At 43.7% G+C, this 25925-nt stretch overlaps 2 protein-coding genes across 3 annotated transcripts in view; both read left to right on the top strand.

The window, feature by feature from the left end:
- The first annotated feature begins 411 nt into the window (after positions 1–411).
- Positions 412–8586, top strand: LOC147185816 (Golgi resident protein GCP60-like). 2 transcript variants are annotated; one of them, XM_086104480.1, is made up of 8 exons: positions 412–749; positions 2909–3050; positions 3303–3443; positions 4334–4492; positions 4576–4750; positions 6103–6355; positions 7053–7340; positions 7461–8586. In XM_086104480.1, exons 1-8 carry the CDS (start codon positions 458–460, stop codon positions 7673–7675), a joined length of 1665 nt encoding a protein of 554 aa, XP_085960606.1. In that variant the 5' UTR covers positions 412–457; the 3' UTR covers positions 7676–8586. The 2 variants fall into 2 exon arrangements, with proteins under 2 accessions (XP_085960606.1, XP_085960605.1); XM_086104479.1 differs by having other exon boundaries at positions 413–749; positions 7050–7340.
- Positions 8587–10262: 1676 nt separating this feature from the next.
- The window catches only part of LOC147185815 (NHS-like protein 1), a 74922-nt gene continuing 59259 nt past the window's right edge, over positions 10263–25925 (top strand). The window contains exon 1 of the mRNA XM_086104237.1: positions 10263–10728. Within this exon, the coding sequence (XP_085960363.1) occupies positions 10443–10728 (286 nt within the window). The 5' untranslated portion in view covers positions 10263–10442. The remainder of the gene's footprint in view (positions 10729–25925) is intronic.

Raw genomic sequence — 25925 nt, 5'->3', positions numbered from 1 at the left:
AATATTCAAATAATATTCTCATCATACTGTAAACCATATCCTGCAAATATTGTAAAGTATTTGTTTACACTGGGTGAGGTAGTGAGAGGTCTATAGGTCATGTGCAAATCATAAAGGGTGAATAAATTAGGCATTTGGTCTTCCTTTAGATAACATCCAAAATGCCTTGAATACCGAACATAATAACCACATTATATGACTCAGAGTACATATGTAACATAAAATACCATACACTAGTAGCTTTATTTGCAATGGATTTAAATTGCTCTTTGAACAAATGTTCAAAGTATAAATTCTTAAATGAACTTCAAAAGTAGAATTCTGGTCAGGTATTTATTTCACAATGAATATTTTCTCTTCAAATAATAAATATATTTGCAAAATATAAGACCATTTCCCGGAAGTTCCGTCAGGCTAAACGGAAGTAGGTACGTGGCCGCTTCAGCTGACAGTCTGCATGATGGCAACCGAGGTTCACAGCGGCTACCTCGACAGCGCTCCTTCCAGCCGTCTCGAAGTCTCCGTTGACGGCCTCACGCTCAGCCCGGACTCGGAGGTCGAGCAGGGCCAGCCGGAGGAGCCGCCGACGCCGCGACCGGACGCCGCCGCGGAGCCTGACGTCCAAACATCGGCCACCCTTGAGGCTAACAACGACGGCGACGATGGGGAGTCTGACAAATCGTCCGCAGAGACCAAATGGGGCTTTCCTCTTCAAGAGCTCTACGGAATGGCCCTTAAGTTCTTCAAAGGTATGCCAGGTGTTCATTTCGCATGCTTAAGCATGTTTACAAGTCAGCATTTGTAGACTTCCGAATAAGCTGCTTGAAGCTAGCCGCGGCTAGGCTAACTGTCACCTCTCGCAGGCGACCAGAGTGACGTTAGCACGTCGCTTGCACTTAGCCACGAAAGGGTAGAACAAGCACAGCGCTTCCGACTTTGTCACGATTTATTTATTTTATTGGTGTGTGTGGCTCTCCCATTCGGTTATTGTCACTCCCATTCGGTGATTGTCACTCGTAACACGCCCCACAAATTCAGCTGTTCAAATGAATCAATACAAGCCAAAGCTAAATCTAGCGGGGTAGCAAACTGTTGTATTCGGTTTCAATGATTAATATTAGGCAGTACAAGTGAACGAGATCCAGAATGGCGTCCCCCTTCTTTTCAGTTTGTCAAGTTATTAAATGTTTTCCTTGGCTGATGATTGCTCCACTCTTTAGGAGTTTAAAAAGTAAAGCAAAATAGTTAAAGAGGGCTAGGTCGTTGATGTCAAACCCAAGCCCCGGTGGCCAGATCCGGCCCGCCACATAATTTTATATGGCCCGTGAAAGCAAATCATGCTAAATTCTGTATCGAAATGTCAAATTGTCAGGAGTATTAAATAACGTTGAGATCTTTTTTTTTGTTACCCTGTTTACACTTACTTGAATAAGCTACTGTATATAGTTGACTTGAGTGATTTAAAACTTCGTAAGTCACCAATTTGTTGTATAGAAGTAATGATACAATGAGACAATTAAACATTTATTTGGTTTCACTATCGTAACGACCCTCCGAAGGACAACTTAACTTTAAAGTGGTCCGTGACAAAAATGAGTTTGACACCCCTGGGGTAGGTATTTATTGAAGTGCAGTTTTGGTTTGGTGTGAGACAGATTGTACAATTCTACCCCACTTATAGAGTGTAAAAGCAAACCAAGATATTAGTGATTTGGGGTAAAGCGTTTCTTTTGTTAAGTGGCTGACGGTGTTACCCGATAGGACTAATTGAGACACGGTGTCTATCAGATATGAAATGATTCGGGGTCCACCCTCTTTGCTCAACAAAAACCAAAACAAAGTGCTAGTTTGTTAGGGTGAGGTTCTCCATTGCAACTAACTCACAATTTAAGGTGAGGTGTTTATTTTTATGGAGGTGACTATGGCATGCCTAACCAGGACTAAGTGGGACGCAGCATTTAATTGGTCTGAAACCAGGCAGCATCATAATGAGTGAATGATATCATCTCCACCTTTTGATTGCTAAAAAGCAACAGCGTCGCCACGCCAGGACACAGCAACCATTAGCAGGAAGGCGAGTGCTTAAAGAAATGTACGAAAATCGCTCAGTTTCCTTCTCTGACCGTAATATTCTCCCTCACTGTCATATTTTGTCACATTTTATACCTAAAAAAACAATAGTTATTGCTTGGTGAAGGATTTGTTTTCTAAAGTTTACAAGAGAGCCATTAGATAGTGGCGTCAACAAAAGCAGAGTGCATTGTTTGAAGAACTGTGCGAAATGGTACTGCTTCATACGACAACTACTAGTATCCAGCCCTCTTGTGTAGCTAAAAAGCAAAATAAAATATTCGCGGCTCTGGGTGTGGCAGTTATTTTCTTGTTTGACAGGTTACAGCAAAGCGCCCAGTTTGGACTATTTACGATATGACCTGCATTTAAAAGGAGACCACTACTTGAATAAAACAATATTAGTGAAAAGGGCAATTTTATTTTATTTTTTTTTAAGTCGATGACATACCTGGTTTAAAGCCAAGACCAATCGAGACACAGTGTACATTCGAGTGTGGGCCATTATTTTGAGGGATTGTGGAGTAGAGTTGTATTTCAATTTTGACTTCTTTTTTTTAACTTACAGTTCTAAATGCCTCCCTCCGCAAAAGCTTTGCAGGAATGCATTATCTTAGGTCGGTCATAGATTTAGAGCTCATTATCGCAGTCATTTACACATAGGGAGGCTATGTGAAAATGTCAATAACTGTGTTTCTGTATTTACTTAACAATTTTGCGAGCATCTTATTGGCCTGCGCCACCGGTCGTAATTGTCAGTGTCGGCGTTTTTTCTTTTTCTTTTTTTTTTTTTCCCTTCCCCATCCTTATGCAAATATGTCCCATTGTTCCGGCGTAGATAAGGACGGCAAAGCCTTCCACCCTACCTACGAGGAGAAGCTGCGGCTGGTGGCGCTGCACAAACAGGTGCTGCTGGGCCCTTACAACCCCGACGCTTCCCCCGAGGTGGGCTTTTTCGATGTGCTGGGCAACGACCGCAGGTAACGACCGTATGCGCAGTTGCGCATGCACGTGCCGCTTTTTAACCCTTGTTGCACATGCCAAATGCTGATGTGGTTTGTTTTGTCTCTGCTAGGACTTTTAACACTGAATTCAAAAAGCACTGAACCATTGCATGCTACTTACTATGTGAGGATATACTGTGTTAGGTTTTATTTTTCAGACAGCCCCGCCCCCCAGCCCCATCCTATAAAACGATCCTTCAAAAACATGTTTTTGCTGTTTACATGCAGAAAGGAGTGGGCCTCCCTGGGTAACATGGAGAAGGAGGAGGCCATGGTGGAGTTTGTGCGGCTGCTCAACAAGTGTTGTAACCTCTTTGCGCCATACGCCACATCACACAAGATAGAGAGGGAGGAGCAAGACAGAAAAAGGTACGTTTTTGAACCTATGTTCCACACAACCCATTTTTAACATCTTGCGAGGGCCTCCAAACATCCATCCATCCATTTTCCGATCCGTTTTATCCTCACAAGGGTCGCGGGGGGTGCTGGAGCCTATCCCAGCTGTCTTTGGGCAGTAGTCGGAGGACACCCTGAACCGGTTGCCAGCCAATCGCAGGGCACACAGAGACGAACAACCATCTGCACTCACAATTTAGAGTGTTCAATCGGCTTGCCATACATGTTTTTGGAATGTGGGAGGAAACTGGAGTACCCGGAGAAAACCCACGGAAGCAAACATGCAAACTCCACACAGGAAGGCCGGGATCTAACCCACGTCCTCTGCACTTTGCTTACCCCTTTTATAGTGCGTAAAGTAGGGTCCAACCAAAAAGGATTTTTTTTTTTTAAGGTTAAAGTTTACAAAAATAAAGATATGAATTACATACTGCACATGCAAAAAAAAAAAAAAAAACACTTGGAAAATGCTAGCAAAAATAACTAGCTATTTTATTTTATTTTATTTATTTATATATTTTTAAAGAGCTAATATCGTCTGATTAAATCGGCCGTCCAGTCTGTCTGGCCCTCTTGTGGAGTATTCGAGATGACCACCACCATATATGTAGCCACAGGACATCTTGACTGCCCGAAAAGACATAGAATAAAGAATAGTAGAAGAAGCAGAAATATTCGAACAGAGGCGAACTTATTTGCGAGATACTCACGGTTGCAAAGTCTTCTCGTAGCCTTGTCCAAATGATATGCAAGGATTTGTTTACGAGTGGAAAGCGCCTGCGATGTCATCTTGTAAATGTCTATTGGGAATTTATATCTCACCGTCTTTCCACGATCGATATTAATGTTCCTTTTCCTTTCAGGAGAGAGGAAGAGGAGCGCCAGCGGCGGGAGGAGGAGGAGCGGGAGCGGCAGAGGCAGGAGGAAGAGAGACGCAGGCTGGAGGAGGAAGAGAGGCAGCGGCGGGAGGAAGAGGAACGGAGACGGGCGGAGGAAGAGAGGCTACGGGTGGAGCAGCAGAAGTATGCGCAGGCCTCACCAACAATTGTGACAAACTTCCGTCCCTTTCAATTTCCGAAACGCATCCGCGCCTTCCGCTTCGCAGGCAGCAGATCATGGCCGCCCTGAACGCCCAGACGGCGGTGCAGTTCCAGCAGTATGCTGCCCAGCAGTACCCCAACAGCCCCGAACAGCAGATGGGCCTCATCCGTCAGTTGCAGGAGCAGCACTACCAGCAGTACATGCAGCAGCTCTACCAGGTCCAGCTGGCCCAGCAGCAGGTTGGCACCATTCACCGACATTCATCCATTCATCAATTGCTGAGCACATGTAGACCAACAGACATTCACACAGGACATTGTAGAGTCTTCGGGAGGGGACACCAACTGTGGTCCTTGAAGTCATCTTACCTGCATGTTGTAGATCAGGGGTGTCCACACATTTTCGCCACCCACAGGCCACATTTTAGTTACCATTTCCCTTGGAGGGCCATTATGACTGAAATCATCTAAAGAAGTCAAGAATAACAGTTTATTCAACTATTGTTTAAGTTACTGTAACGAGGTGTTTGGCGACAAGAAAATGCTTAGTATCTCTCTTATTTACTACATTTGAGAATGTGAAATTTTGGTCTATATTTTAGCAAGCATCATGGAAGTTGCCATGTTTAATTTGCTTTCGCGGGCCACATAAAATGATGTGGCGGGCCAGATCTGGCCCCCGGGCCTTGAGTTTGACGCCTGTGTTGAAGATGTTTTCTTCCTCCAACACACTTGATTCAAATGATCAGGATCGATATCAGACTTGTGAAGAAGAGCTTGCTGACATGCAGCTCCTCAACTTCAGCATACTGAATTGTCAAGATGCCACAAGATTGCAGCAAAGCATGACTTTTTTTTTCCTAAATGAAGTTACTTAACTCACTTTTAGATAGTTCCTTGGTATCGCAACAAAGCGCGACTCACTTCAACAGAGTTCCTTTGCGCCAAGAGGACTCATGATGCGCGAAACAATTTTTAACAGTTTGTGTCTTTACTGCAAGAATGGGCCAAATGGGACATTATAAACTGATGATGTCTTTGTATGATACTAACAATATGATCTTGTTTGTTTTTAATACAGTCAAACCTCGGTTTTCGAACGTCTCTGTTCTCGACCAAATCAGTTTTCGACCAAAAATTTCGAGTTTTTCATGCCTCAGATGACGACCGAATTTCGGTTCTCGAACAAACTGTGCGCACTTGAATGTGTCACTTGACTCCTCTCGCCTTCCTTACACGAGTAAGTGACGCTTCCTCGTGTAGACGAGGAAGTGACGCGTCCTCGTGTAGCGTTCCATTGTGAGCAGACGTGTTCAATAAAGATTGTTTTTAAAAAGAGCGTGGTTTCGGTTTTCGAACAGCCTTCTGGAACGGATTAAGGTCGAAAACCGAGGTATGACTGTATAAGAATATTTTCTTGCTTGGCAGCATGGTGATAAAGCGGTTAGCACATCTGCCTCACGTTTCTGATTTTGGGTCCTGGAATCTCAAAAATGGATGGATGGATGTATTCAAGCAACCGTGATTGGTTAAAATCTCTTAAGAGTGTTGTCTAGCAGCATGTTGGGTAATCTGCTTTTCTCTAATCGCAGGCGGCCTTGCAGAAGCAGCAGCAGCAACAGCACGCCGACTCCGTGGCGCACGGCCACCAGGAAGCCGACGGTTGTTGCAGCGGCGAGCACCCGGCCGGCTTGCCAGCGGGACCCTTGTATGGGGCGGCGGCTCTGCCGCCTTCGGGCCAGAACATGCCCACCGTCAATGGCGGCGACACTTACCTGGATAACACGGTGCGGGCGCTTGAGCCCGAGTCGGCGGAGGAGGTGTCAGAGAACGGACCGCTATTTGGTGAGTTGGCATAACGTTGCGGTGCCCCCAAAAGGAAACCTTTTTTTTTTTTTTGCGTCCTTAGTTATTTTTTTAATGCATCCAAATTTTTTTCTTCTTTTTTTCCAAAATTAGTTCCAAATGATGGCTCAGTGGTAGAGTGGTCATTTCCCAACCCAGAGGTTGGTGGTTCGATCCCCCATTGCGACAATGTTGAAGTGTCCTTGAGCAAGATACTAAACCCCCAGTTGCTCCTGATGCTGCGCCATCCGTAGGTGAATGTGGTATCAGTGTAAAGCGCTTTGAGTACCCAAAGTAGAAAAGCGCTACGTCAGTGACATTTACCAATTTCCTAATATTTAGTGGTTTTTCTTCATTTAATAATTTTATTTTTTGGGTCTGAATTTTGTCCTAATCTATAAACACTCTCATATAAAACAATGGAATGGAAAAACAGTAAATACGGCTGTAAGTGAACATACCTCCTTATATCACGTGACCGAATATTATTATGCCACTGCGCACACTACTTTGCATATCGTTACAAAGTATGTCGGTCGCGACATACAGTACAGGAAAGTAGTAATTGCTGACTGAGCATGCAGACCGTTTTCTGTCACACTAACTTCTATTTCAGGTTCTATCACAAAAGCCTCCATGAAACCTGTCATAGTAAACATAGTTCTTGTTCTTTAAAAAAAACAAAAAAAACCAGCAGCCGACTCTCCACCCGTTATCGCTGCTCCCTCCATGTGGACGCGGCCACAAATCAAAGACTTCAAAGAGAAGATCCGTCAGGACGCCGACAGCGTGATCATGGTCGGGCGCGGCGAGGTAGTGACAGTGCGCGTGCCCACGCACGAAGAGGGCTCCTACCTCTTCTGGGAGTTCGCCACGGACTATTACGACATCGGCTTCGGGGTCTTTTTCGAGTGGACGGACGCGGCGTCCTCCTCGGTCAGCGTGCACGTGTCCGAGTCGAGCGACGAGGATGACGACGACGAAGGTGAGGGAGGGCGAGCCCGGTAAAAGTCATTCAAATTTACCGTCACACAAACTTCGAGTTAATTTCCAGCAGCGTGCCACGATATTTGTTGAAAAGTTCTACTTATTTCTGCGCCCGCAGGTGAGCCGACCAGCAACGAGGAGAAGGCCAAGAAGGAGGCGAGCAAACCTCAGGTGGACGAGATAGTGCCGGTGTACCGGCGGGACTGTCACGAGGAGGTATACGCCGGCAGCCACCAGTACCCCGGCCGCGGCGTCTACCTGCTCAAGTTCGACAACTCTTACTCATTGTGGCGCTCCAAGAGTGTTTACTACAGAGTCTACTACACCAGATAAGCCTGAAGACAAACCTGGGGGGTGGGGGTTGGGGGGGGGCATGATTCGAGGAGTGTATGTGGTGTTCTTATATACACACACACACACGTAAATATATATCCGAGTTTGTGTGTCATAGGAGGGAGACGATCTATTCTGAAACCACCACCAGGGGGAGACAAATGAACACCCGGAGCCCTGTTGTGTTTTCTCTTCAGTGAGGGGGACTAATGAATGGGATTATTTGAGTCCCCACATGGAAGACAAGTTTCTATTCCTATCAGCCACATATTTCCAAAATGTTGGGATACACTTGCTGTTTAACTTTTTTTTTTTGTCCACTTGTTACAATTTATGAAGAAGCACCAAATAGTCCACTGCAGTCTCCACAAATGGCCTCCAGAATATCGCTGGGTATATAACACGGAATTCAAATTAATGTTCCAAGTACAAGTGAATGCAGAACGTTTATTATTTTAGTGACCGCTTTAATTTTTTTTCAATTCTAACACACGTCATTGTTTTTCTTCCAAAGCGTCATCTTTTTTTTTTTGTGGTGCAATTATGTTCTCCCGCGTCCCGAGTTTGTCGTTTTTCACAAGTTGACTCTCTTTCGCCTTTGTAATGTAAATAATTCTATAAATAAGTTTATGTGAAGGAGGGTTTTTAGACAAGGGTCTGAGGTTTCTGAAAATTCAGTGCACTGTTGGAAGTAGAGCGAATAAGATACACCTTATACATTTTACCCCACCTGAATGAACGTTTAAAATGGGAAAAAAAATAAAGGTATATATCTCTAGAAGACTGATGACATGGCAGAAATGGGAGGCAATTTTTTTTGTTTTTGTATTGTTTGGGTCTCTGAGTTGGAAAAATCTATTTGGGCATATATTTAATCTAGATTAAAAGTATGTTCATCTTTTGGCTCATCAGTTTTTTGCCCTGCATTTGTATCTCTTTAACGGTCATCTTAAAAAATCTTAAACGAAGTACAGTTTCAGCAGAAAATTTGAATGCAGTTTTTTTGGAATGGATCACCTTGGATAACAAGCGCACCCGATGTTTTGTATGTATATTAGCACTATTAAGTCTCATTTCTACCCTTTTTAGGTTACTGTGTGCACACTAGAGATAGTCACACACTCGAGTAGAACTTTTCAATTTTGGCCTTGGACTATTAAAAAAGCCCCAGAAAAGCCATTTGTTTTGAGCAATTGTAAGAATGCCAGGTGGCGTACTGGATAAGCACGAGTAAGCTGGGAGGAGAGATAAATCACAACTCCACAGTGTTTTAGAGAATGTGGAGGAGTTCTTTTTAAAAGGAAGGTATGAGCAAACGACAACGTTTATCTTTGTTGTCGTGAATGCTCTTCAGTAACTCGAGCAGGAAAGCTAGCCAGCAGCTGCTAAGAAGGTACCATTTGATTGACTGCTTCTTATCAGCACGTCGAAACCTTTATTTATCATTCTTAATAGTTGTTCAATGTTGAATGTCCAACAACACTTCGCAACAATGTACAATACCAGTCTCCAACCGTTCAACTGCTCGTCTAATTATGCGTGACGTTTCATATCTTTCATCTATCACCTCTAACGTTTCAGTTTAGGTTTAGCCTGCTGCTAACTGGACACACTACACAAGACAACGTGACACAGCCAGGTATGGATTAAATTGTCTTTATGGAGAATATAAAGTCGCTACAAATATACTAGTTAAAAAAAACAGTTACAGGTATAGGTTGTAATTCACAGCGTTTTGAATTTAAAGGATTTTACTGAAAGGTGAAATAGCTTCAAATTGTGTCAAACTTTTACACTTAAACGCGCGTGTTGTTTCACTCGATCATTGGCTACTTTTTATCAATAAACGACGTTTATAAGTGTAAAATATTCGCGCTCCTTCCGCAGAATGACTCCGCTCACCTTTTTTTCGTTCATTAGTTTCATGACATTCCAAAACATTTTAATAAATTAGCACAAATTCATTCCTGCTATGCTATTTGAGTCCCATTACAAACTTTAATATATTTAATTCTGTTTTCCCTACATTGGTTTTCTTGAATGACTACATCTAGTTATTTTTTCTTGTATTGTGCATGGGCATGAAACTAATTTTTCTCTGGATTTAATTGTGTGCGTGTGTGAGGAAAAATATCACATTTTGCATGGGTAACGAAGGACACACTGGTAATATAGTTTAAGACCTTATGTCAGGCAGAGATACGAATTGTGAAGACTTGGGGCAGATGAGCTTGCCATGGTAACACATTGAGGCTAAAGAAGCAGTGCAACCAAGAGAAATGCTGCAAATATAAAAGAATGGACTCGGAAAAAATGGACACAATGTAATGGAACATGCATCAAAATTTCGGTTACAACTGTAGGTCAATTCAATCTGAGAGCGTTTAGATCAGCACAGGTGCCAGTTCTGGTTTTCCCAACATCCTTTATTGCTCTTTGCTGGCAGGTAAACTTTGCTTTTGTTTGACTCCGGTTCCAGCGTCTAACAGGTGGTTGGTAGTTTCTCCGGGTTTTTCTCCCCCCCCCCCCCGCCCCCCTTTCTCTTACTTTCCCTGTGTGTGCGTGTGTTTTTCTCCCTTCTGCCAGCAGCCTGTCCTCCACACGGCGTCTATTTGAATTTTAATAGAGCAGTCCAGCTGCACGAACATGGCGGGATTGGAGGATTACATTCAAATAGCGAGCGCCATATCGCGGATTGCGTCTTTGTAGTCTTTATAAAGGAAAAAAAAAACATACTTTCAAAAAGTGCGCTGGGAGAACCTTGACGATGCCTTTCCACCAGAGGACCGTCGAGCCGCAGCGCGTGAGCAGGTTGCCGACCCGGGGCAAAGCGAGGAAAGCGGCGCCGTTCACGTCTCTGGGCGAGGTGGACTGTCACACGCTCACCAACATCATCCATCAACTGGCCGACCTCTCGCGCCTGGCCGCCGACGTCTTCCTGGGCATCGAGTTGGAGGCGGCCTCTGTATCCCGCAGGTCGTGCCGGGTCCAAGGACGCCTGCGCGCAATGCACGCCCGAGTCAGTCTCCTGCAGGCCAAGAAAGTCCGAGTCCGTAAGTTTTGGCAAGTCCTGGAAACATGTCATGTGCACTGTAAGATAATCACGTAGTCACTGACTGTGCTTAAATGAAAGAAAAGAGAGAAAAATAGACTTAAGTTATCAATAGAAATGCATTGCTGTGAACTGTCGTAACACGGATACAAGTCATGCTCACAACACTGCACATCTATGTAATGCTCGCTTCCAACTGTTTTAGACCAAAAAAAAAAATCTGGAGAGTGCAGTTTTACTTTTCAACTCCCAAACATGCTACAATATTGACATAAGTCAAACCCCGAAAGACGGTTTAATGCTTTTTCGACTGTTAAAAATGGAAATTTAATTTCCCAAATTTAAAAGAACACGTGGTGCCAAAGCGTCGAAATAAATCAGTCAGTAACTTTCTGCTTTCTCTACTGAACAAACTACAATCACCGCACTTAGATTTTGAGTCCAACAAACATGTGAAGTGCACGCCATTGTGTTTTACACTTTCAAAACCAACACTTAAATGTAAAATTCTACATTTTAGGCTTCAACTTCCAAGCTGCGAAAAGTTGACATACAACAAGTCAAAGTATGTAAGTTGTTGCTTTATACTGCACAACTACGTTCACGTACATGTATTCGGACCCACTACCGGTTCCCAGACCCACATGTTGGGAACCCGTGTCTTGAAGAATCATCCTTCTTTCCTGTCATTCTCACTTTGTGCAGAGTGAGGAGAAACTGAGGCCGTTGCGGAAGTTTCAATGAACCACATTCCAGCTTGTGTGCCTGCTACGGTTTCCCCTCTGCAAAACATTCACACTGTACAAAGATCACAATGCTGCGTTTTGAATGACACGGTCAGGGAGGTATTAATGTCACAATGTTTATTATTGCAGGAGTGTAGAACTGCAAGAGCTCAGCGTTTGCAATGTCGATTTTCCCATAGCTAATAATAATAGTCTGTCGGCATCTTAAAGCCTTTATTAACTGTACGGACCTGTTCTTAAAGTCATATTTTAACATTCTTACCAGTAGCTGTCATACAAAACAAGTCAACCTTTCTTATAGAGCCCCATAATAAACAACGTACATAAATACAAACAAAACATAAAACTCAATAATAATAAAAAAAAACAATGGAGAAAATCGATGGAAATATGCTGCTATTGCGTAAATTAGTTGTAGACTAAACAAATCCATTGTAATCCAAGGGACCCCCCCCCCCCCCCTCACTCCCCATATGCTGTCGGTATTTTGTCAGAAATATGTCGAAAGCATGTTTTGGTTGCGTTTTCAATAATAAGAAAAATAAATAAAACATTGGCGAGAGGTCTTGATGGTGGCTTGTGTACATTGCGACGTTGCCACATCATGCAACAGCAATTCATGTTTTGACTGGCTGCAAAAACAGGAGCTGAGACTTGCAATTCATGAAATGTTACGTTACTGTAAAGCTGAAAAGCGGTGAGGTGCCACCACCCTACTAAGAAACTACGACTACTCTAGTTACTATTAAACTAATGAAACAAATCTACCAAGTGTGGTACCACTTCTTCTATTTGGTAGTGTAGAGAGGCCGATCATGTCCGAGGTGACGGCTCCCGACTCGTACTAACGGCGGCGTGAGCTCCTGTCAGAAGGGATTGATTTCCACGCAACCGACTTGACCATCTGTGTTGTTCAAAGGGAGGACAGGAAGTGTCTTCATGACAAAGCCACAGCGCGCCAAAATTGTAAGGGAGAGGCTGGGGAGGGGGGGGTTGCAACTTTGACGCCCATCACGGCTATTGTTGTTTGGCTATCGCTGCCCGCCTGCGGTTATACATTAACTCAGACTTTGATTTGTACAACGGAGAATGTCCCAGCCTGTCATTCGCTCAGAGTCACTGAAGACGCACCAAAATGTTCAGCTAAACTGAAATGAAAGTCCACAAGCTTAACGTAAAAGGTGGGCGTCCAGAAATGAGCATTGATGTTATGTAAGGATACACTTTCAAACAACTTTGACGCACGTGGCGAGGTAACGCGTACAAATAGATCGCACGACAATCCTCACTCGTTGTGAGAAGTCGAAATTGGCGCCATCCAAGTAATTTATGCATGTGTGAAATCAACTCGCTCCAATAATGTGACACTCGAGACAATTTTGCCTCATTTTTCCTCATTGGAGCCTGAATGGATTTGGTGGGATAATGTTAGTGTGGAAGGGAATTCTATCACTTTTGCCGCCCTGATGTGTTGAAATCATAATTGGAGACCTCAAACCAAACTCTGCTGCTGACGTTTATGTACCAAAAAATATGAGCGTCCAAGTTACTGTTCTGCTTGACATGCTAGTTTTCTCCGCATTTTGCTTAAATCATGTTTTGGGTAAAACCAACCCCCATCTTCTAGTACTAATTACTAAAGCACCAAAAAAAAACAAAAAACAAGATACAATTTTTTTCTTTTCAGCTAAGAGAATTACATCCACTTTTTCTTTTGGTAGGTTCGGTGCGTTAATTGTCATTGAACGCAGCGCTCTACGGGCGATCAAAAATCTGTCAAAATGCTCTGAAACAGCTGTCAACGAATGAATTAATGGCACTACTTTGCTTTCCTCATTGACGCGTATCCTTTGGCCAGGTGTGAACTCTGGTGGGGACAAAACGAAACTCTTTGAAACGATTTTGCTTGTTGAAGGAAAGCCCACAATTATTGCGAAATATGTCGCCAAGTAGGATCGAGAAGACAAGCCCTTATTTAATTCCACTCAACTTCTGACTCATTGTCTATCGTTTTATTTTAGCTCGTCTTGACTGCTTGTGACTCACACACACACACACACACACACACACACACACACACACACACACACACACACACACACACACACACACACACACACACACACACACAGATTGATAGACTGAGCAAACAGAGCCAAACAAATGCGACGTGTGATGAGAAACTGATTGAATGTTACGCCACAAAGATGTGTTTAATGGTGCAGTCATGATGCAACAGATAATCTACTGTTATCACATGCTAGCCCTTTGCTGACCCTGATAATTTTTCTCCTATTTTATTTATTTATTTACTACCTTGGGTGTTTTAGTTCTTTTTTTTTTCAGAAGGAAGTAGAATCAAAACTGTCTGAGTAGGTTTTTTTTTTTGTCTTGGGGGATGAGCGGAGAGGACAAATCCATTTAGCATCACGTCACTTTGCGCTGTTGAAATGAACAAATTATTTGAACAGGAAAATGTAACTTCCCCCTCCTTCTCTTGAGTGGATTGATAGTCATGCCACGAGTGGATGCAGTGGTTTGGAAGTGCAGGTCAGAGGGGGGAACACCTGACGCTCCGGAGTCAAGAGTTCAAACCAAGTCGTTTATCTTGCTTGAGTTTCCTCTGCGGAGTCCACACGGGTCACCTGTTCTCTGGTTGGCTGCTCCAACATCCTCACGCACGCTGACACACTGTCAGAGTGCAAACAAAAACAAGAACGGTCCCTCGGCACATCCATGGTAACGTCATCCATGGAAGTAGTTTCCACTGACAAGCTGTAAGTCAAGTTCAATGTAGTGTAACGGTACAAGACATGCATCGTAGCACACGGCAACAAGTTTGTGTATTCTTAATGAGAGTACACTGTCAACCTTCGCCTTTACGAGGGGGTTAGGGAACTAAGGTGCAAAGAGCAGACGCCACAACTAAAATCTTAACGCTTGTTAATATCTCAATCTAAACCAGGGGTGACAAACTCATTTTTCTCGCGGGCCACATTTTAGTTACCCGTTTCCCTTGAAGGGCCGTCATGACTGAAACCAAATTTAAAAAAAGTCAATAATAATGGTTTATTGTTTAAGTTACTGTAATGAGGCTTTTGGTTCTAAGAAAATGCTTACAAAATGTCTCTTATTTATTACATATGAGAATTTTGTATTTTGGTTGAGATTTTAGCAAGCATCATGCAAGTTGACATGCTTGATCTGCTTCCGCGGGCCACATAAAATGACGTGGCGGGCCGCATCTGGCCCCCGGGGCCTTGCGTTTGACACCGGTGATCTAAACGATCAGTGTTTCTTTGAAAGCGTATGAGAACCTAAAGAGTTGAACAATGGACAAACAAGGGCAAACGGGCAATTGTCCAGAACATGGAATAAGGCACTTGATTTAACGAGGCAGATTTATAAAAGGCTGTGAAGTCACCAACATTTCGGCTGCAAACGTGACACTTCCTGTCAGCGCTTTTATTTGAAGCCAATTGGCACCACTTTCTGTGGCCTATTAATGGTGTGATGCTAACTTTACGATCGCAGGGAGGCGTTCCCCGCATAATTGTTACTTTTGGTATGAAATTATTGCGACTTGGTCACAAAGGTACTGCAGTAAGTGGGATCTAATATCTCGGCTTGTCAACAAGTGATATTAGTCCAATTGGACAGGCGATAATAAAGTTAAATATCACAAATGCATAGAGCCTGGTCTCCTGGGAAATTGCCAGACTGTCCAGATTTACTAATCTGGGCCTGGTTGACTGTAGCTTGTAGCTCCGTTTGATTTTACATTGAATTTCATTGTTACTGTGTCTGCAAGCAGCTAATGCAAGATGAATTATGGTTAACCGACGAGTGCCGCCTGTCATTTATTGCACACGTTAATAGGGGGGCGTTCTATTTTTACGTGGAAAGTAGGTCGCAGTTGTAGAAAAGGTTAATTGGCAGCTCGGAGCGGACAATGCAGAATTCTATTTTACTGGCACAACTGATACTAAGTCGGAAGACAAAAATAAAAAATAAATGGTGGGGCCGTCACCTTTCAAGAGCCATTTCGGTTAGACAGAAAATTAGAGGTGCAATGTTTAAACAAGAAGTAATGCATTGTCAAATTAATCAATAATTGTTTTTAAGAATCGATTAACCGTTCAGGGACCTTGTTTAATTTTGTCGCAGGTCTGCCTATAAGACACTGAGACATCTTAACCTCTCTCTCAGCTCCTTCTAATAATACTAATATTAGTTATTCTACACAGAGGGTGAAGAATATGACCGACTAAGGTTATCTTTGTCTGTTTACGTCTTGCTGCACTACTTGTGTTCAGTTTGTTGCTGAAAGGGTTGAACGGCCGCAACATCGATGTATTTAGCATTAGCATTAAGCTAGCAGACTGTAAGGCTAAATGTGTGTTTTAATTACACTTTGTGTAATTGTGTTGTTTTTGTTTGTTTGTTTGTTTTTTAGTTTGAAAGCTTTGGAAACTTCTTGTGAATTACCTGGTTGACTTTGGCCTCTCTTTCCATCCTGAGCAGAGCAGCGGAATTGAAAAGGCAGACAAAACCGAAATTTTTTGTGTCAAACCGAGCCCAATTGCTTTTGTCGTGACAATTTTGTGGGGTATCGTATTAGAGAGGCTTTTGCTCCCCCGGCCACCCCTCAGATATTTATAGATATCTTCTGTTTGAAGCCTGCTGTCATGTGTCATGTCTTTCGCACCTGCTTATCTGTCGGCGGCCATTTCTCGCTCCGGCGGGCTCCGCGCTTAATCATCGTTGTTGTTGTGGTCGTCAACAAACGTTGCTGTTTCTGTTTAAAGCCTCCAAATAGTGTGTTTGACTACACAACAACTCCTTGAAATTTCCTTTTCATTCTTAACGGCATAAGACGAGGGAAAATTCACACGCGATAATGTAGTAATCGCAAGTGCAGCTAGGCATTTCTCTTCATTCCCTTGTCCTTGAGTGCTCTGACCCTTTAGTTATTTCCCACGTGGTTCATTCCATGAAAAAGAGTCTTCCATGTCTTCTGGACGAGGGCGACCTTGTCCCACGAAGAACAACAGCGCCGGGGGGTCACGCTGGACAAGTGATGAAAAATGGCGGGGGTGGAGGGTGTCGTTAAAGAAAAGAGGAGGAACTAGAGGAGGAATCCTGCCGTTGAACACTATCCGAGTTGTGTGTGTGCTTGAACTTGTAGCTGGCTTCTCTCACGCCTTCCCATGCCAAGGATTCAGGCGCTGCCCTGGCCCAGGCACAAAGCGCTTTTAGAGCCTGAAAGATCCATGGGAGAGAGATTGACAGATGCTTCGCGCTTGCAAGCGGTGTTCGCCATGCAAAGTGAAGATGAAATAGTGGTCTGAAATGAATTTAGCAAAAAAAGATGTCAAAACAGATGAGATATTTTTAGGACGACAGAACAAATTGTAATCCCGCCACAGGTCGTCAAGGGTCGACGCGGCCACGTGGGCACTTTGAGTTTTTTTTAACGAGCGGTCACAAAATAAACGCTTAACAAGCACATTCAGGTCACAACGTCATCCAGAGTAGCCGAGTTTTCGAAGCCAGATAACACTTTGTCAACGCACCTTAATATTTTCTTTAGCTGACACGAGCTCAAAATAGTGATCGGATCTCCAGTTTGAAAACGCAAATCTTTCTCCTTCCGCCATTATTTTTCATGTGGTCGAAACGTGACATGACGCATACGTAATGGTCAATCTCCCAGGCGGGAATGCGAAATTGTGAACTCCCATAATGCTTCACTTCAAGCTGTAAACACTTTAGTGCCCCTTTCTAATGTATCCCATAATGTATGTAAATGGAAATATTTTTCACAGATCAAACACCTCTTGTGAATTTGACCATTCAGCTTCTTGTTGGCACACACCAAGTTGTGCAAAAAATATATTACTGCCTCTTACTAGCAGTGCAAAAGGGGCTTTTGGCAAGATGTAATCAAGTGTTTGTTGCGGGCAATGCGAAGATTTGGAAACTTAATCCTCGAGGTTGCAACCCCTGGTTAGGCGGAAGATTGAAGAGACGCAGTTTTGCATCTCTTGACTCCATCAATGCCCTCAGCCGTTGTTAAGGCGCAAGAGAAATGTGCTCAATTCCCCGATGTTTTCCTCTGGAGAGCCAAATAGTTTCGCCGGCCGCAGACCGCAAATCTCATTTGGAATCTGGCTGGAAACAGACGAGCTAATTTTGCCAGGATGAACAAAAGAGGTCTGAGAACATCTTTACAACTTGTGTCTTCGCGGCCACTTAAACCGATGCCACATGATTTTTGTTCCCCTATTATTTCCCTCCTTCCGTCTTCCATTTGCTTCATATGCTCCGCAGACCATTTTCCCTTTCTCCTCATCCGTCCATCCTCGGCGCTTTGATGTCATTGCTCGAGCCACCACAAAGGCCGCGCACCTGCTCGGCCTTGAGCTTTTTATTTGCCCCAATCACAACAAATAAGATCAAAATGGCTAAAAGAATAAACCATTGAAAACAATTATGTAACAATTATTGTCAAAAAAGTTGCTTGTTATACACCGGAGCCCTGCTTTTTGTGTGAACCACGAATAGAAAGTTTCTGCCCAAAAAAAATGAATGCTGTCTTGTAAATGATTATCAATGCCTATCATAGTTTAAAACCATGAATACGCCGCAAAGTATGATCCCAAAACATTTCCTATATAGTCCGCAAATACACAACCTTTACCATGCTTGTCAACCCCCCCCCCCCCCCAAAAATGAATAAATAACTATGGCATAAAACAATGAACATTTGACTACATACACAACAAAGCATAGTGGCTCCAAGAAGCGTAGCATTTAGCGCTAAAGTCAACGTTAGCCGTAGGCTAACCGATGGCTCCACGCAGTGACAACACCAACTGGCGGTCATTTGGTCAGCAGGGTTCCACAGATTCAACTGGTTTTGCTCCCTGTTTAGTCCTAGTTTGGCATCACGAGCCATGTACACGCAGGCACCCGCAGCGGCTCCTCTTGTTGTTGTTGTCTTGAGAGGGAAGAAATTTAATCTGCGCTGTATACAGCACATTTGACAATAAAGTTGTACTTGGTACTTGATACATGATGTTTTCTCTTGCTAACTGTCGATCACAAACAAAGCCGCTGTTAAATTTGTAGTTGGATTTTGTACTCGTTCCTTGAGATGCTGACGTGAACCAAGGGGAAAGCGTGTCCCCGCGTCGGTGACATGCTACGACGCCGCACACTCCTGATTGAAAAGATTCGGTGGTCATGCGCGGGGAGGCAGCGTAGCAGAGCGTCAGGCTACCAAACGGATGTCCGTGAAATGCGCGCTGACGCAGGTGGTCGTGACATATCAAGGTTATTGTTATCCTCCGTATGTGCATCCAAAGCTTGTGAACACACATTTGCGCACGCATACGCTTGAGTGTTTACTGCGTATATGCTGAGCCGATGACGGCTTGTGGAAAAATAAACGGCGGCGTCTTTGCCGGCACATCTGTCACATGCGCTGTATGAATATGGAAACACAAGCTGCCGCCTTTTTGATTCTTATTAGACTTTGTTGAAACGTGTCTCGCGCAAGTGGACAAAAGCGCGCGGGAAATTATCATCAAGCTTTTGGTTTGACGGATAGTCCCGAGAAAAACTGCTAATGGTTTTCTGGAATATATTTTGTCTTGGATATTATATTTTAATATTCTCCCTCATTTTTCTTTTTCTACACTGAGGTAAGCGGTATCAAAAATGGATGGATGGATAATATTAATTATCATTTTAAAATCAGTTTAAAATAAATTTAGGTAATAATTTTATCATCCATCCATCCATTTTGTAATCCGCTTCTCTTCAAGAGGGTCGCGGGCGTGCTGGAGTCCATCCCAAATATCTTCAGGAGGTTTTCGGGGTACACCCTGAACCGGTTGCCAGCCAATCGCAGGGCACACGTAGACCAACAACCATATGGGCTCACAATCACACCGAGGGACCAATTTAAAGTGTTAAATCTGCCTGCCACGCATGTTTTTGGAATGTGGGAGGAAACCGGATGAACCGGAGGAAACCCACGCAGGGACGCGGAGGAAATACAAACTCCACACACGAAGGCCAGGGCCGGATTCAAACCCTCTCTGCACTGTGAGGCGGACGTGCTAACCAGTCGACTACTGTCCCCCTCATTTTAGTATCTCTCAACTTTTACCTTTCAATCATTTCAATTAATTCATGAGTGTTACTTTTTCTTTCTTGAGATTGTATTTCATAATTTACTATATTTACAGAATTTGTTGTATGGAACTCCGTTTTTAACTCATTCAGTACCAGCCAATTCTAGACCAAGTCTGAAAAGACGTTTAAAAACGTCTTTGGGAGTGAATGAGTTAAAAGGTGAAAAAAACTCGGTACATTTTCTGTAACCTAAACTATCCGCTTTTAGCCGGTTGCTTCGAATTGCGCAATTGCTGCACTGATGTGTCTATTAATTAGCTCAAGAAAACACTCCTAATTGGATTTTTCTCTTCCCCCTGAAGCACCTTGGCTGGTCATCCATCTCACTTAGCGGTCGACCAACAAATTGTACTCTGTGTGTGTGTGTGTGTGTGTGTGTGTGTGTGTGTGTGTGTGTGTGTGTGTGTGCGTGTGTGTGTAAGTAACACTTTGACATCCACACAGGCATCATCATGGACTATAAATGTCCAGTAGAACTAGATAACAACCATGAAATAGTAATTTTCATTGCGGCATTCCATCGCTAAGAGTCGTAATGGTTTGTGTGTGTTTATGTTTCCCTCGGGGTTTGCCTGCAGGCCTTGTTGATGTGCAAAACATCAACTCTGTGTTTCTATTGACGGTTCGTGTCATCTTTTTTTTTTTTTTAAAGGGCTTGTTGGTACACATAGGTGCGGCCCTGTTTGGTAAAGTGCACTCCAGGTGGAAAACATTGCCTTGCGCGTGTTTGCGGTCAGGACAGAACAGGCCGTGCGTCGCTTCACATGAGGCAAAATGGTTGTGTGTGTGTGTGTGTGTTTGGGGGGGGTCGCAACAAAATCTTTATCACACCGCAGGCCACAGGTTATGCAAACAAGGTGTACTGGCAGCGCTTTTGGACATTTAAGAGGCGCCCCATTAGACTTGAACACAAAAGAGGCAAAATGACACACCCTGATGTTTGCACTCATCGAGAAGAACGATGATTTGTTCTGACATGTCAGCAATTCACCGGAGCCGAAGAAGTGGAGTCCAATCTGAGATTCTCTTCAGCTAAGTCAACTTTATTTTACTATGTATAGCCCAAAACACAAAAGAGTCTCAAGGGGGCTTCACTAGGCCACAGTTGACAGCGATCAATGACACTTGCGTTAAACCTACCAGTATCGAAAGCGCATCTCCAAAATCGCTATTGTTCAGAAACTTTGCTTGAGTTACCAAATATCGCATTGCGTTATGCCCTATTATTGCTGTCATATACCCTCTCACACCGACATCAACACAACCCAACCCTAAAATCATGTTAAATCGTAAATGAATGAATGAATAGAACAATCCAATATTTATCATGCCACGACAAAAGAAAGGTATTCTGTTGCATTTTTTTTCTTTCAAATGGGGCATTAACTTGAAAGTGATTTGAGCTGGGCGGCCCGGTGGTCCAGTGGTTAGCACGTCAACCTCACATTGCAGAGGTCTTGGGTTCGATCCAGGATCCGGCCTCCCTGTGTGGCGTTTGCATGTTCTCCCTATGCCTGCGTGGGTTTTCTCCGGGTACTCCGGTTTCCTCCCACATTCCAAAAACATGCATGGCAGGCTGATTGAACACTCTAAATTGTCCCTTGGTATGAGCGAATGGTTGTTTGTTTCTGTGCGCCCTGTGATTGGCTGGCAACCGGTTCAGGGTGTCCCCGCCTACCGCCCGAAGACGGCTGGGATAGGCTCCAGCAACCCCCGCGACCCTAGTGAGGATCAAGCGGTTCGGAAAATGGATGGATGGATGATTTGAGCTGCAATGCGCTCTGATGATTGGCTGTATTTGCTGCTGCGTGTGTCGCATTTGCGCGTGCGCTTCCCCCCCCCCCCCCCGACACTAATCCAGAGTATTGTTTTCATTGTTCAGATGTTTTGTGACATTGTGTGCGCGCGCACGCGTGTGTGTGTGGGTGGTCCTCCCGTGAGTACACGGCGAGAACGACAGATTTTTCGAGTCACTGATGAGGATTATGCGAAATATCATTTCATACATCTAGGGCATGCTTAATCTCCTGAAGCTTTCTTTTTTGAGGCCGCACGCCTTGGACAATGTACCATACTGTACTGTACATGTAGTGTGTTTGTGTGTGTGCCTTACCTGTCACTTGAGGATTGCGCAGGTGAACATAGCTTTGCAGTGAAAACAGGTCGGGCGACATTTTGTGTGTAATTTGTATCAAGTTGACTGAACCAAGAGTTGGAAAATGGCCTTCTGAAAAACTTCAGGTTAACTTTTGAAACACCCATAAGCATATTAGCGCACTTTTTAAAATTGTGGTGCCTGTCCTTACTCTCTTGCGTGCAGTCTTCCAAAGAAGAAGCAAAGCATGCTTGCGTCAAGGTTTACTGTAAAAAGGACTTCCAAAGCAAAATTGCATTTTTAAAAACCAGAATATTCAATGTAGCAAAACAAATGCCCGCTAACGCATCTCATGTGAATCGCCAAAAGATTGGCCGAGTGTAAATCAGGCGCTTAAAGGTCCTCCAGTGGAGCTCAGTGCTGTCCCTCATGTTGTGGCACAACATGCTATCGCAATGAAGGCCACATTTCCTTGCCTCAAGTAATATTCTAGCTTTTGCCTTGAAATTGTGCTCAGTGTCAGTGTTTTCCCACATAATAGTGTGCAAAATCCGATTACGCGTGTTATTTGAGTCGCTGCTCTCCGAGTGGGTCCAGTTTGGTGTTTAATAGTATCCAGGCACAGCGATACAAGTGTCGTTTCACTGTGCATTGGACGCCACTTGTAAAGCATCCAAAATGTCCCTCAGAGCGACAACATTTTTCCCCGAGGGGATATTTTTTGTGTGTGTGTCTTCCCACGGTAGTTGTGTGTGCTCAGACATTTATCACACAGTCTCCATGTGGTACAGAACATGCCTACTATGCTTGTTATAGAAAGCGATATCGGAGAAAAATGGTCTTCAATAATATTGTACTTTTGATGCATTTTTATGCATATTGTAAATACATCTTTGAATAGAATGCATAGAATGAAACGGCGTGTTTGCATTGTGATGAACTCTTTGCAGCGTCTTCTGGCGGGCTTCCGGGGGAGAGTACAATGCAGTCATAAAGATACAAACAAAGAAGACTTTCATAACCACTTTCAAGCGACTCCGTAAACTGCAGTCATATTTTTTTTTGCAGAGGATAAAGAATATATGCCAGTGAGTATCGTTACATTATCTTCATGCGTTTGGTTTTGTCGAGTATCTTTTTAACTTACTAACAAGGCGGTACAAATGAAGAGCTCCTACTCGCCCCCCAACCCCCACCATGAGCTCCCTCAGGCCCAACAATACACTCTGGTGTTTTGTAAGAATCATCCAATCAGCTCTCTTCCCTCCAGCCTCTGGAGACCACTACCATCAAGTCCAAAGCGCCTGAATGAAGACGGGGCAAAACGGATCAGTAACATGGCCCAGCGGAGGCTCTCGGTTCTTGGGGGAGTCGAGCTGCCCGTGGCTCTCCGACACTTTGGAAGTCTGGAAATGAGACTGAGGGTCTTTGTTGTGCTCTGACTGGAGCAAGCCGTACACAGTCTGGATGGAAATGTCACATCCCCGGAGGGCTGTGGGCAAACGAGATCCATCAATCTTTCTCTTTTATCAATCTTTCATGGATGGCGAGGTCCTTTGTACTGCGTCCTTTTTGTCATTTTGTCTTCCAAACTAGTTAACTTAGCTTGAGTGTGTACCCTGATAAGCATTGGTCCCAAAAATCATGACTGTGACGTTTTTTTGTTGTTGATTTTAATTAGCCCCTTTCACGCTTGTTTTGATTCCGTTATTTTCTCCTTCGCCACCGCCTATAATAGATGGCACTTTTCCGTCGTTTTCCCTGTATGCCTGTTCTGTATAAAAGGCATAGACACACATTTAAAAAAAATAAAATAAGGCCAGACGGATTTGGTATGTAATTTGAGACCCGGGGCTCCCTTATCCCACCAGACCTGTCACTGTTGCATCTTAGTAGGAATTTTTACGCCTTTTTTTTTTTTCTGCCATGCTATTCCAAATAAATCGTGTTGACATGGATGATCTTGATGGAGCAATTTCCAACTAAAAGGGAGTGTGTTCAGCGACAGGATGGGACCTGTGTATAAGGGAGTACCAGAAAGGTGGGATGCAAATAAGCAGGTATCAGATTCTGACAGTAAGCAAAATAATTGGCATTTCACGGTATCATGCTACTGCGATTGCAACTTGGAAGTGGGTTCTTTTCAAATGTTCGGGGGACATACAAGTCAAGTCAAGTCAAGTCAACTGTATTTATAGAGCACTTTCAAACAGCCATCGCTGCATACAAAGTGCTGTACATGGAGCAATTTAACATGCACAATAAACAGTAAGACAAATCGGTAATAAGGGCGGTAGAAAGCACCAAACAGTAAAACCAAGAACAAATCTAAGTCATGCTGAGTCGAATGCCAATACAAAAGCAACTTTCTTCAATTCAACATGCTCCGTCGCTTGAAAAGTAAACATAAGAAAAACAAAAGTTTCCAAATAAAATCTAAACACAGTAAAACAGTAAATGGCCTGATTTTTCATCAAACATCTCCGTTTTATGAATTAGCGTCACAGCGCTAATGAACTGATGCTATCCATGTTAGTTAGCTTGTTAGCTAGTTGTCTGCCTCAGTAGCTAGTATTTATTCCACCAAGTGTGTGTGTGTGTGTGTTGGGGGGGGGGTAAAAAGAAAGAAAAGCAAACATTTCTGCTTGCTGCATATTGAAACCTCCCTAGTTGCGGTCAGTCACAGCCCCGAGGGGGCTCACTGAGGCTAATCCCAGTTGGCAGGACGGCGCATTTACACGCTTAAAATCTCACGTATACACCAAGACACGCCCACGTGCACACTCCCAAGCCGAGCTTTCCCAGCAAGACGATCATTACGCAACCGTCATGTCTCAGCAACTCCTCCGAACGATGGCCCGCTGACGAAGGCAGGGAGAGGAGGATCAAGTCAGAATGAAAGAAGGTTCCTTCCCTTTTAAGTGGGTAGGTGACTCATGATGTGTCTGGCTTGAGCAGAATATATTACTGTCAACCACAAGAGTGTCAGTCAAGGAAATGAGTCGCATTTTATCCTCCGGAAATGTAGAGAAAACGTTTTACAATTTGAGAAATTCTAGCCCTAGAAAGCCAGCAAGTCGCCTTATGGCTTCTTCAGACGGGCAGTTTGAAAGTCCGTAACCCGCTACCTTCTACGCACGCCCCTTTGGGCTCCTCACCATATGGGAACCCAACCCAGTGGGCCTTTGATGTGGTTCAGGGTGGGGAGGCCATTCCAGGAGCCGTCAAGTGACACAAGAAGACTTTTCGAATGCATATCTTGGAGATGTGGAGAATTAGCTTGCATTGGGGGCAGAGTGAGTTGTTGAAGGCGAAGAAATGAAATGGTCGCAGCTCAATATTTGTTGAAAGTGCTCACGCAACACGTCGCAGTGGTACCACTGCTGCACGCGTGGAGATTTGGAATGATGGACATGCTCTTTTTCAGCCTATCCTTTGAGTGAAAATAAATATGTGCTTCAGAGAATGAGGAGGTGAATAGGAAGGATTTTAACTTTGTTTACCTCTCGGTCCCACAGACCACAGTGATATTGGCTCACATTGGAAACGCGGCGCCAGAGATTGCTTGCGTTAGACTCGGAGGACTTTTTCCCATGATTCTTAGACACAGAAGCAGGAAGTAGTCGTATTTCCAGTTACGGATGTGATGAAATCCAAACGTCGCGAAACAATATTAGCACAATATGAACCTCATGATACAATAATTATCACAAAATTGTGGGGAAGTTGGAGATATTAAAAAAAACTCACAATACTGTACAAAAGCTAACTATTATGGTAATTCAAAAAAAAACTCATTGGAAAAAACCCCCCTGCATAAACGGTAAATATTTTAACGGATGCGGTGCTTTTAATATCGTTGACATGACAACGACGATATTGTGGCCATTTTAATATCACGATATCGCCATTATCGTTTTCAATCTTTGTCCATATTCCCAGCAATTCATCTTAAAAATATGCGATATATTGAGAAAGAAACGTGTGATTTCACTTTATAAGGTCTTAAATCATTTCACTCATCCTTTATGGAAGAATGTTGGATTATTGAACTTTGCGTTTCTTTCTCAGTGACTTGCGGCCTCCAAAGTAAAGCCCCATATGCGTACTTCCCGTTCCCCCCTTTGCTTTCCTCCTTCTCATCTCATTTAG

This window comes from Hippocampus guttulatus, chromosome 23 (genome assembly GCF_054856545.1).
Source record: "Hippocampus guttulatus isolate MCC_2025c chromosome 23, RoL_Hgut_1.0, whole genome shotgun sequence".
NCBI lineage: Eukaryota > Metazoa > Chordata > Actinopteri > Syngnathiformes > Syngnathidae > Hippocampus > Hippocampus guttulatus.
This window is presented reverse-complemented; position numbering and strand designations above follow the sequence as displayed.

Coding starts and splice junctions, on each gene's coding strand:
- LOC147185816 (XM_086104479.1), top strand. CDS start 458: ATGATGGCAACCGAGGTTCACAGCGGCTACCTCGACAGCGCTCCTTCC. Junction 4,751..6,102: donor TCCAGCTGGCCCAGCAGCAG/GTTGGCACCATT, acceptor CTCTAATCGCAG/GCGGCCTTGCAGAAGCAGCA. Junction 7,341..7,460: donor CGAGGATGACGACGACGAAG/GTGAGGGAGGGC, acceptor CTGCGCCCGCAG/GTGAGCCGACCAGCAACGAG.